Genomic DNA, 12,712 nt, shown 5'->3' with positions numbered 1-12,712 from the left:
TTGTCAAACAGTAACAATGAAAGGAAATTGATATGTGATAAAAAAAAAAAATAATATCCTAAATCTCTCACTTGACATGTGGATGAGATAACATGTTATATAAACAGATTCTTGCTCATCAGAGATAAAAAAACAAAAAAACAAAACAAAAACAAACAAACAAACAAACCCAGAAAGCATATGGAAAAAATATTAAATGAATAAAACACTAAATTAAAGACTAAGGATACACCTAAATGTAAATACAAGGTCAATTTAAAATTCCATATATTTTTATTAGTAAAGTAATGTAATCCAGATTTTAAAATACACATTAATTCATTTTATTTATATAGCACTAAATGAGAAAAACCTTTGCTTGAATGATAAAATGTAAAACCTGACCTGAGAGTCTTCAGTGTACAGTTTGGACTCTTCAATCCATAAGACAGAAACTTTACTCCGGAGTCTTGCAGGTCATTGTTACTCAGGTCCAATTCACCCAGACTGGAAGATGAGGAGCTAAGAACTTTGGACAGCGTGTCGCAGCTTCTCTCTGAAAGTTTGCAGCCATTTAGCCTGAAAATCAATTATATTTGAGCTCAAGTGACATTACTCTTATTTTCAACCAACTACAATAAAAACAAATATTTCCATGTACACTTTATAAATTGCAATACTACTACTATAAAACTTGAAATTTAAGTCTGAGGGGAAAAAAAAACCTTTTGAATTTCTGTTGTAAAAACACATTTACATCTCTATATCAGTGATGACTGAAAAAAAAGAACACCTTTTATTTTTGATGCTATGTACAGATTAAAATAATCCTTATTTATCATTCAACCCTTACACAGCCCCGCATTCATCGTCTGTATAAAACACGTCCCTTTTGCTTCTTCCAGAAGTTACAGTTTGCTGTATAAACTATACGCATTAGAAAGCAAGTACATAACTAACGAACATGGAGACAAGATCATGATAAACTTCCTGATTCATGTACACCTGGATGAGACAGCGGAAAGATCAGACCCCTGTTACTATAGTGGTAAAATTGATGGTAGAGGTGCTTGTTGTTAACGACAGAATTATGCTGGAAACAGTGCCTTGGCTGATAATGTTGCACCAAAAAACTTGGCCAGGACACAAAGGAAATCTTTCAATTGACCAAATGGTTCACAAGTTACGGGAGTTATTGACGTTCAAAACAAAGCTGCATAACAACTGTTGGAAGCCAGCAAGAGGTCATGCTTTAGAGGAGGGTTCTCAAACTCAATTGAGCCACTGTCCACTGCTGGCACAGTCATTTCATTGGAGGGCCACTTCAGTGTTTAAGTAGTACTAAACAAACAAGAAACACCCACTAATATTTCCTAAAATCTCGTGTTTTCTAGTTTTTTTTTTATTTTGTTTGATTGTTTAAAACTCAAATATTGTTTAGCAAGACAAAACTGCAAATGTAACACATTTTATATCTCCAATCTGTGGTAAATGGACCCTCTGGCTAATACATCTGGCTCCGTGTTGAGCTCGTAGCCGGTAACTAGCTTTACTGTCTGGGTCACCTTTGCTAGTGAGAAACACAGAGAGGCGTTGAAAGGCTGCTCCAATGGAACTTTGTTTCAGAGGCGGCAAACACAGTGTACAGTCAAGTCTTAACAACTTACTTACAACTGGGCTCATCAGGCACTCTTTTTGGCAGCAGTGGTCATAATTATACTTACAGTGGCTTGCAAAAGTATTTGGCCCCCCGTGAACTTTCCCACATTTTGTCACATTACAGCCACAAACATGAATCGATTTTATTGGAATTTCACGTGAAAGACCAACACAAAGTGGTGCACACGTGAGAAGTGGAACGAAAATCATACATGAATCCAAACATTTTTTACAAATAAATAACTGCAAAGTGGGGTGTGCGTAATTATTCAGCCCCCTGAGTCAATACTTTGTAGAACCAGCTTTTGCTGCAGTTCCAGCTGCCAGTCTTTTAGGGTCTGTCTCTACCAGCTTTGCACGTCTACAGACTGAAATCTTTGCCCATTCTTCTTTGAAACAGCTCCAGCTCAGTCAGATTAGATGGACAGTGTTAGTGAACAGCAGTTTTCAGATCTTGCCACAGATTCTGGATTGGATTTAGATCTGGACTTTGACTGGGCCGCTCTAACACATGGATGTGTTTTGTTTTAAACCATCCCATTGTTGCCCTGGCTTTATGTTTAGGGTCGTTGTCCTGCTGGAAGGTGAACCTCAGCCCCAGTCTCAAGTCTTTTGCAGACTCCAAGAGGTTTTCTTCCAAGACTTCCCTGTATTTGGCTCCATCCATCTTCCCATCAACTCTGACCAGCTTCCCTGTCCCTGCTGAAGAGAAGCACCCCCAGAGCATGATGCTGCCACCACCATATTTGACAGTGGGGATGGTGTGTTCAGAGTGATGTGCAGTGTTAGTTTTCCACCACACATAGCGTTTTGCATTTTGGCCAAAGGGTTCCATTTTGGTCTCATCTGACCAGAGCAGCTTCTTCCACATGTTTGCTGTGTCCCCCGCATGGCTTGTGGCAAACTGCAAACGGGACTTCTTATGGTTTTCTGTTAACAATGGCTTTCTTCTTGCCACTCTTCCATAAAGGCCAACTTTGTGCAGTGCACGACTAATAGTTGTCCCATGGACAGATTCCCCCACCTGAGCTGTAGATCTCTGCAGCTCGTCCAGAGTCACCATGGGCCTCTTGGCTGCATTTCTGATCAGCGCTCTCCTTGTTCGGCCTGTGAGTTTAGGTGGACGGCCTTGTCTTGGTAGGTTTACAGTTGTGCCACACTCCTTCCATTTCTGAATGATGGCTTGAACAGTGCTCCGTGGGATGTTCAAAGCTTGGTAAATCTTTTTGTAGCCTAAGCCTGCCTTAAATTTCTCAATAACTTTATCCCTGACCTGTCTGGTGTGTTCTTTGGACTTCATGGTGTTGTTGCTCCCAATATTCTCTTAGACAACCTCTGAGGCCGTCACAGAGCAGCTGTATTTGTACTGACATTAGATTACACACAGGTGCACTCTATTTAGTCATTAGCACTCATCAGTCTATGTGCAACTGACTGCACTCAGACCAAAGGGGGCTGAATAATTACACACACCCCACTTTGCAGTTATTTATTTGTAACAAATGTTTGGAATCATGTATGATTTTCGTTCCACTTCTCACATGTGCACCACTTTGTGTTGGTCTTTCACCTGGAATTCCAATAAAACTGATTCATGTTTGTGGTGGTAATGTGACAAAATGTGGGAAAGTTCAAGGGGCTGAATACTTTTGCAAGCCACTGTATGTGCTTCCATCTCCCATTTCTGGTCGGTAGCAACAGGTACTTTTCGACTCGTCTTTTTTGAAAAATATATTTTTTCACGTCAATACGCGGGCCACAAGTAGAGGGGACAGGGGCTGCAAGTGGCGCATGGGCCGCAAGTTTGAGACCCCTGCTTTAGAGGATTAAACAATGGGGATAATGCGATATATATTAAGTGAAGAATTTAATTTTTTCAGAATCAGCTTGGCTATATGATACATACTGAGTAAGGTTGATTATAACAAAAACAAAAAATGTTAATTATAAGTGTTATCAACTAAATGTGAACTGATGGAGAGAATTTATTCATGAATATTTATTATTTTCTTTTTATGTGTATTCAGTTTGGAGGAGTTAAAGAAAAGCGGTGGGTGCACTACAGATGGGTCAATGAGTATCATTTTGAGGGTGACATGCACAAATGTTTCAGAAATGCTAACACTTCTTGCTTCTGCAAACTATACATTGAATCAATATTTTAAAATAAAATAAAGAGTAGATGTTTACATACAGAGCTTTGTTGGAGGCTTTGACCACTGGCAGCAGCCTCAGAAGAGCCTCCTCTGAAGCAGAGTATTTCTTCAGGTCAAACACATCCAGATCTTCTTCTGATGACAGTAAGATGAAGACCAGAGCTGACCACTGAGCAGGAGACAGTTTATCTGTGGAGAGACTTCCTGATCTCAGGGACTGTTGGATCTCCTCCACTAGAGAACGATCATTCAGTTCATTCAGACAGTGGAACAGATTGATGCTTTTCTCTGCAGACAGATTCTCACTGAGCTTCTCCTTGATGTACTCGACTGTTTCCTGATTGGTCTGTGAACTACTTCCTGTCTGTGTCAGCAGACCTCGTAAGAGAGTCTGATTGGTCTGCAGTGAAAGACCCAGGAGGAAGCGGAGGAACAAGTCCAGGTGTCCACTTGGACTCTGTAAGGCCTTGTTCACAGCACTCTGATAGAAGTGTTTCTCTGCAGATTCTCTTGTTTCAGACTTCTGGGAGGTTTGTTGTTCTTCCAGCAGATTAATTCCAGAGTTGATGAAGGTCAGATGCACATGAAGAGCAGCCAGAAACTCCTGAACACTCAGATGGATGAAGCAGAACACCTTGTCCTGGTACAGTCCTCTCTCCTCTTTAAAGATCTGTGTGAACACTCCTGAGTACACTGAGGCTGCTCTGATATCGATGCCACACTCTGTCAGGTCTGATTCATAGAAGATCAGGTTTCCTTTCTGCAGCTGATCAAAAGCCAGTTTTCCCAGAGACTCAATCATCTTCTTGCTCTCTGGACTCCAGTGTGGATCTGTCTCAGCTCCTCCATCATACTTGACCTTCTTCACCTTGGCCTGAACCACCAGGAAGTGGATGTACATCTCAGTCAGGGTCTTGGGCAGCTGTCCTCCCTCTCTGGTTTCCAGCACATCCTCCAGAACTGTAGCAGTGATCCAGCAGAAGACTGGGATGTGGCACATGATGTGGAGGCTTCGTGATGTCTTGATGTGGGAGATGATCCTGCTGGCCTGCTTCTTTTCTCTGAATCTCTTCCTGAAGTACTCCTCCTTCTGTGGGTCAGTGAACCCTCTGACCTCTGTCACCATGCCAACACAGTCAGGAGGGATCTGATTGGCTGCTGCAGGTCGTGTGGTTATCCAGAGGCGAGCAGAGGGAAGCAGTTTCCCCCTGATGATGTTTATCAGCAGCACATCCACTGAGGTGGACTTTCTAGGGTCAGTTATGATTGTAGTTTTGTGGAAGTCCAGAGGAAGTCGACACTCATCCAGACCATCAAAGATGAACACAACCTGGAAGTCTTCAAAGCTGCAGATTCCTGCTTCTTTGGTTTCAGTAAAGAAGTAATGAACAAGTTCCACCAAGCTGAACTTTTCCTCTTTCAGCACATTCAGCTCTCTGAAAGTGAATGGAAATATGAACTGGATGTCCTGGTTGGCTTTGTCTTCAGCCCAGTCCAGGGTGTATTTCTGTGTTAAGACTGTTTTCCCAATGCCAGCCACTCCCTTTGTCAGCACTGTTCTGATTGGTTCGTCTCTTCCAGGTGAGGCTTTAAAGATGTCCTCTTGTCTGATTGTTGTTTCTAGTCTGTCTGGTTTCCTGGATGCTGTTTCAATCTGTCTGACCTCATGTTCATCATTGACCTCTGCAGTCCCTCCCTCTGTGATGTAGAGCTCTGTGTAGATCTGATTCAGAAGGGTTGGGTTTCCTGCTTTAGCGATCCCCTCAAACACACACTGGAACTTCTTCTTCAGGGTGGATTTAAATTCATTCTGACACCAGTTCCCAGTGGAGGTTCCTCAAAGAACGAATAGAAAAAACAAATTAATCATACATTAATCAAGTGCACATTTTGAATGATTTTCTTGTCATTTTTTAGACGTTAGTAAATGTTTCATTGATCGAGCAGGTTAAATATTTAGAGAAATATTCTTACTTGTCTGAAGACGGTCCGCCAACTCCTCCTGCTTCATTCTCCTCAGTAATTCCGCTGTAATCGTCAGAAATGCGTCTCTGCTATTTATACTCTCCTCTTCATCCTTACCTTGTAATACATCCTCATCCTCACATCGACTCTTTAAGCATTGTAGGTCATCTGGACTCAGATCTGTCTGGATCTTCTTTAGCCCGTTTTTCACGAAAGTGATGATTTTGGCCTCCAGTATCTAGAATAGAATACTTATGAATGCCCCAAAAACGTTTCTCTCACAAGAGAGAAAAGAAGAACAGGAATTAGAACAACAATGTCCAATGTGGGAAAAGGTAAAATCCCCATTTTTCTAAAATATTTTCCACTTATCTATCCCTATCTATTGTTCTTAAATTTTTTGGAACACTAACCAGGTCTGGTGAAGTGAATACAAGAGCCCATTTTGCTACTGTAAACAGCATCCTTTAGCCACCTGAAAATTAACACTTCTTCTGATGACAGTAAGATGAAGACCAGAGCTGACCACTGAGCACGAGACAGTTTATCTGTGGAGAGACTTCCTGATCTCAGGGACTGTTGGATCTCCTCCATTAGTGAACGATCATTCAGTTCATTCAGACAGTGGAACATATTGATGCTTTTCTCTGCAGACAGATTCTCACTGAGCTCAGTTTTACTGCACTGTGCAGTGTAATACCTTTATTCCCCTTTAAGTACTATAATTTTAAATATTCCTCAGCAGCTGGCTCTAGATCCATACAGTACATTGTATGACCATACATTTTTTTAGCTGAAGAGCTTAGGTGTTTCTCTTTATATCGCCATAAGTTTTGAAAAATGCAAAGTATTACTTGGTCATCATATTTCCAGCTACATAATGTTAGTTATCATTCCCCACAGCTAACACTACTGCTATTCTTCTGCATCCTCTGATTATCTTCTATTTGGATTATCATATCATATATCGCTCTACTGTCTGAATCAGAACCCAGCACAGAGATAACTGTGAACAGAATAGATGTAAAAGTAGTTGTACATGTACAGACCCTAAATAGGGAGTCCAGTTGTTTTTGACGCTTCTGGGCAGACTGACCACTGGGAACTTCTGAGCTCTGCTGGTCCACTCTGTGGAGGAACCATGAAGAGTCAGAATAACACAACAAAACATCACAACTTAAAATAAAACCTGCTCTTCATTTAAAAAAACAAAACACTTGATAATGCATGGAGTTCTGATGGTACGATGCCTGAAAAAAAGACATCATGTTAGTTTTTTTAATCTTAATATTCTCTTGCTATCTGAATGTTGACAGCATGTAGCTCCATTCACTGTATAAATCCGAATCCTGATAGCAAAAGCTGAACAGTGATTTTTGTTTTTGTAAAAATACTGTAAACAAAAAAAGGCAATTAAAAAATATGAACAGCTAGAGATTCAGTACTCTCACAGAATTTGCAATAAAACTATTACATCTTTTGGAGACAGTATATAGACCCTCAGCAGTCGAAGATAACAAGAAAAATCTGCACAGCACTTATAAAACAATACTGTACTGTGTGCAGTCCCCAACGTCCCCTTAATCAAATAAAATTCAGGGAGTTGTGGTGGAACTTCTACATTCTATTTATTGATCAATATTTTAACAATATCACTCTAGTAATAGTAAAATCACTTTCTTACTTAGTTATATGCATGTAGTTGTATGCAATGTTATCAAAAGTGGGCCTCATGTTTAACACACTTTCACAGTGGGATTATTGTATGAGGTAGAGACATCTAGGCGCTGAATCAAAGAGAGGTGATGGGTGGTTGTAATTCTCCTGAAGGGGGAAGGGGATCAAGGATGAGATGAACTGAAGGTATAGAGTAAAATTGTATTGAGAAATTTTATTTGACTTTGGTCAAAACATATATAAAAGACGTTTTTTAGAGACCATTTGGTTGTGTTCCCCTAGTAATCTCTCTGCTGCAGCATTAAAATAAACTCACACCATTTTGAAGCTGTGTAAGAGCAGTCTTGGATCAAGTTTTGATGACAGTAGTACTTAACCAAGTAGACGTTTGGAATGGGGTAAATGCAGAGAAAAGGAGCAGAAATAGTGAGACTGGCCCAGATGACGGAGAGTAGCAGCTGTCTAAGTATGTTTAATCTTAGTCTAAGCATGATTCAGTTCCAATGTTGGGAAAAGTCAGGGAGCATCATTTCTGTTATGTTCAATTAAAGTTCCATTAATTCATGTCCTCAGTTTTAAGGTGTTGGCAATGTTCTTATAACATACTCCATTTTTATGTTGAGCGTGTGGCGGACCACTCGAGGGCTCCACTCACACCCAGTGTTGAGGAAGTGTGTTGCTGTGTTTTGTGGCGTGATGTGTTCAGTTGATGTGAGAAGAGAAATAAAGCAGGAGTGAGAACTGAGAGCTCCATGTCGTCCGTTTAAAAAAAAGCAAATTCTTTTTTTCAGATCTACAGAGAGTTCCTTGCAGTGAGGTTCGATGTTGAACTTCCAGTGACCAGTATGAGAGAGTGTGAGCGCAGTAACGCCAAATTGAACACACTTGCTCCACATTCATACTGGAGACCTTGTAACACTAACCAATTGGGAGCTATGAGAATTTGGTGTGTTGTTTTACTTTACTTACTTTTACTTAAAGACAAAAGTGGACGAAAGAGGCAAACTTGTGGCTCCACAACTATAATTATAACGTAACATAGACTATATCGATATAAAGGATATTGCCACATCTTATATCTCGTATAAAAATATATCGATATTTTTAAAAAACTCGATATATCGCCCAGCCCTAGGGCTGAGGCAATAAAGGTCCCAGTTGTTCACTTCCAAGCCAACTCCTTTTGTGAGTCTCCAAAACAAAACCTCCTTCTGAACCTAGTTAGATGTCTAGGGTCTCTATTCGAACTGAAATTGTACTGGTCCTGAGTAGAGGCACAACAACTCCAACACACCACTTCACATATAAACATAGAAATGTCCGTGAAACAGAGCTAAACATGATGGAGGATTTATTCACAAACACTGAGTCATAACAACATTTAGACACACATTACCTCTCTGCAGGACGACACACGCCTGATTTAAAGAAAATGATACCATCTTTAGACTGGCCACTCTGTAAGGACACAGAGCTGGGTGGAGGTCCAGGCTGGTTCCTGTGAATAATGATGGAGCAGTGATGTGAGCTGTGACACGGAGAAGAGTCATGGACAGTTAGGCTACGTTCACTCTGCAGGTTTTAATGCTCAATTCTGATTTTTTGATCAAATCCGATTTATTTTTCTGCTCGTTCACACTACAAATAAAATGCGACAGCAAACGCGCTCTAGTGTGAACGCTCAAAGCATGCACAAAAGAAGACGTCACACACAGCGTGCTCTGTTTAGACCCAGAGCAAACAGTGTTGTTTGACTGATGGCCGTTAATATAAAGACTTCGGACTTTACGTTTCCCAATTTTTGCTTTAAGTTATTTTGTTATTTACATAATAATGTAAATAACAAAATAATGATCCTTATTCAGTGTTGGGAAGGTTACTTTTAAAATGTATTCCATTACAGAATACAGAATACATGCCCCAAAATGTATTCTGTAACGTATTCCGTTACGTTACTCAATGACAGTAACGTATTCTGAATACTTTGGATTACTTAATATATTATCATGCTTTTTACAACAACGTGAATGTACTATTGCTGTGTGATTTATTACTATTACTGAAGGTCCGCGACTCCAAACTGTAGTAAAGGGACCTCTGACTAATACGGCGGGGTCCCTGTCGGCTCGTAGCCGAAAAATAGCTTTACTTTGTTGTGTGGGTCAACTTTTCTTGCGAGAGACAGATAGAGGCGTTGAAAGGCTGCTCCAATGGAACTTATTGTTTTCGGAGGAAAACACGAACACTGTGTACAGTCGAGTCTTAATAGCTTACTTACAACTGGGCTCGTCAGGCTCTCTTCTTGGCTGAAGTGGTTATTATTATATTTACATGCTTCCAGCTCCCGTTTTTCCTCGATGACAACTCGTACCTTTCCACTCCCCTTTTTCTCCCTCCTCGCGCTCACAGACCCATAACGTGTATGGCAGTCCATTCTCCCTGCAGCACGGACTACACTGCCCATGATGCTACATTCTTTAGAGCTATGCTTGTAGCATTCTGCCTGTTAGCTTAGCACAACAACAACAACAACGAAAATGCGCTCTCTCACCCAGGAAACACACAGTCGCAGAGAGAGAGAGAGAGCGTCGCCCTGTAACCATGGCAACCGTAACGCTGCCGCCTGGAACGAAAGAACGTAGCTGTCAAACAAAACCCAAACAGTCCTGACCCGCGACAAAATGAAACAGGAAAGTACCGCAGTGTAATCCATTTATTTCAACAAAGTAACTGTATTCTGAATACCACCTTTTTAAACGGTAACTGTAACGGAATACAGTTACTCATATTTTGTATTTTAAATACGTAACGGCGGTACATGTATTCCGTTACTCCCCAACACTGTCCTTGTTGCCGTTTTAGAGGAGCGGTGCTTCAAAGGATAGCTGCAGATTTCTGTCAGAATCTGCAGATTATACAGTACAAATAAAATGTTCACGTTTCTCCAACGTTGTCTTCCCAACAGTTTCACGGGATGGTCAGGAAGCGTTCGTGATGTCTTCTTGGGCGCTGATAATTAGCGTCTGTCTTGTGTCAGTGACGTAAAAGACGGATTTAATGCGACATGACCATCAAACAGCAGTCGCTTTCTAAAACATCGGATATGTATCGGATTCAGCACCACATACGAAAGTGACCCAGATCGGATTTGAAAATATCGGATTTGTGCCGTTCACACTGTCACACCATGATCGGATAGATGGGTCGCATAGGGTAAAAAAAAAATCGGATTTGATGCGCTTTCGCCTGCAGTGTGAACGTAGCCTTAGAGATGGTCATCTCACCTCTGAGCTTTGGTCTGGCTCTCATGTTCCCCACACAGAGTGCTTTTAGAGGGAGGGGCTCCCTCCTCTCTGTCCTCACACTGATCCATGCTGCTCAGCTCACACACACTTTCTACCTGCAGAGGAAACACAAATCATTCATGTGCACATCAACTGAAACCCTGCTTTCCATCATGTGTGCTGTCCAAACATCAGCTGCTTCTTTCCTGCTTCATCTCAGTGTCAGCTGAATGCAGTCAGGCAGCAGTGTGAGGCAGAGGAAGCTGCCATCAGCTGCTCTGCTATCAGGCCACTAGATGGAGCCATGAAGCACACACGATGCATTCACTGACACACACTGATTCACCGTGACTGGAAGCTTCAGTCAGTTCAACACGTGTGAACAACATTTTAAACATTTCAGCTGATCCATGATTCAAAGAGGATCAGCTGAGTAAAAGCTTCACACTGATTATTCCTGCTGAGTCTGAACAGGACAGGCAGAATCAGATGTTCTATCTCTACTTTTAAGATTAGTAATTATTAATCTCAGGCTTTCTTCCACAACGTGTGTTTGTCCTTCCTTCTTGCCCTTACCCCCTAGCACTTTCTGAACCTGGAAGCAGCCGCCATCACTTCCAACATTTCTAAACTAAAACAAATGTCGTCTGATTATGTTTGAAATATTTGCAGGTACATGGTGTTTCTTGGGCTCACCAAATAAAAACAACTTGAAAATCAACTTTGTTTCTGTACAAACAAATGTTAATGTATTTAAAATATTGTCTAACTGTACTGAATATGTGTTGTAAATTTGAGTTTCAGGAAATTAAATTAAAATAACTAGTTTTATAGTATATAAAAACACAGAAGCCATTTGGGGATTTAAATGTTTCATCTGTTATTATACATTTCCTTGTTGTTTATGGACACAGTCACTGTGTCTAATTTTCACTATGAATCTTAAAACTACTGTTGCAGGCTCTGTTTTATGGCTGCTCGCCTGATACATGATGGGTTTCCATATATGGGAACAAGTTGTGCTGAATCCTTTGGACCCGGATTGTCTGAACAAAACGCATCTTTGTATTTTTATTTCTGGCAGTAAAACAGTACTATTATGGTTTAATATTATTTCTGCACAACTCAGTGTGACGCCCACAAGTGTATGGTCACAATTGTAATTTTGTTGTGAATTGTTTTTGATGTAAAAGACCTGATTTTATGGTGGTATTGCACTTTTCATTTAGCGTTATGGACAATGTAATTGCGTGGCATTGCCACAAGGGGGAGATAGTGGTGAGTGCGATAGGCCGTTGCAACGCGTCTCTGCCTCAGACGAGGAAGAGCCTGCAGACCGAACGCAACTGATGTCTCCTGTCTCTGCTTTTCTGTTAAAAAAACAGGTTAGTGGTTCAAGTTTGCTCACTGCAATGTACATATAAAGGCAAGAAACCTTTTTCTGTCTTTGTTTAAAGACCACGAATGTTGTGAGAGAGTGTGTTTTCACTGACTGAGAGAAAGCTAACTATACCGCCATTTGTAATGGAAGCCGCCATTTCACTCGTAGTCTAAATAGGCAGCTGGTCTTATTACCTGTTTTATTTTGTGACAAATGGAGCTCTTAGACACTTCTTTTATCCTGACATTATTGGAAGTTACAGTTGATTAGGACCTACCCAGTTCTTATGTGTCAAATGTAAATAGTCTGATGTATACTGTTTGTGGATGATTGTGAACTGTTTGTGAGCAATGGAAGAATATTTTTGTTTATTGGTTACAAATGTAATATATTGTTTGAATCTGTTAAAGTATAAGAAAAGTATAAAGGTGACATAAGCGGGTTAATTGCAGTGTTAGTGGTGCTGCACAGAAATGTTTTGATGCTGAAATGCAGTAAAATTGGTTACAGATTTATTGTAAATAAGGATGTTCATATACAATGATTATTTTGTAAGTTTATTCTTGTGAGAGTGCAAGGTAACCAAAAGGGTTTGAGCAATGGACCTAATT

General features: G+C 40.6%; 1 protein-coding gene across 2 annotated transcripts in view; it reads right to left on the bottom strand.

Moving 5' to 3' along the window:
• The window catches only part of LOC146712159 (protein NLRC3-like), a 31,975-nt gene that overhangs the window by 7,879 nt on the left and 11,384 nt on the right, over positions 1–12,712 (bottom strand). For both annotated transcript variants that reach the window (XM_085451931.1, XM_085451932.1), the window contains exons 2-7: positions 10,721–10,836; positions 8,833–8,934; positions 6,809–6,887; positions 5,769–5,997; positions 3,833–5,630; positions 385–558 (exon numbers count right to left, since the gene is read on the bottom strand). In XM_085451931.1, coding sequence (XP_085308057.1) covers positions 385–558; positions 3,833–5,630; positions 5,769–5,997; positions 6,809–6,887; positions 8,833–8,934; positions 10,721–10,809 — 2,471 coding nt within the window. In that variant the 5' untranslated portion in view covers positions 10,810–10,836. The remainder of the gene's footprint in view (positions 1–384; positions 559–3,832; positions 5,631–5,768; positions 5,998–6,808; positions 6,888–8,832; positions 8,935–10,720; positions 10,837–12,712) is intronic.

The sequence above is a fragment of the Copadichromis virginalis genome, linkage group LG3 (assembly GCF_057382275.1).
Source record: "Copadichromis virginalis isolate Kocher_CV1m ecotype Utaka linkage group LG3, C_Virginalis_male_GT1.1, whole genome shotgun sequence".
In the NCBI taxonomy this organism is placed as follows: Eukaryota; Metazoa; Chordata; class Actinopteri; order Cichliformes; family Cichlidae; genus Copadichromis; species Copadichromis virginalis.
Note: the sequence above shows the minus strand (reverse complement) of the source record. Positions and strands in the feature narration are given on the sequence as shown.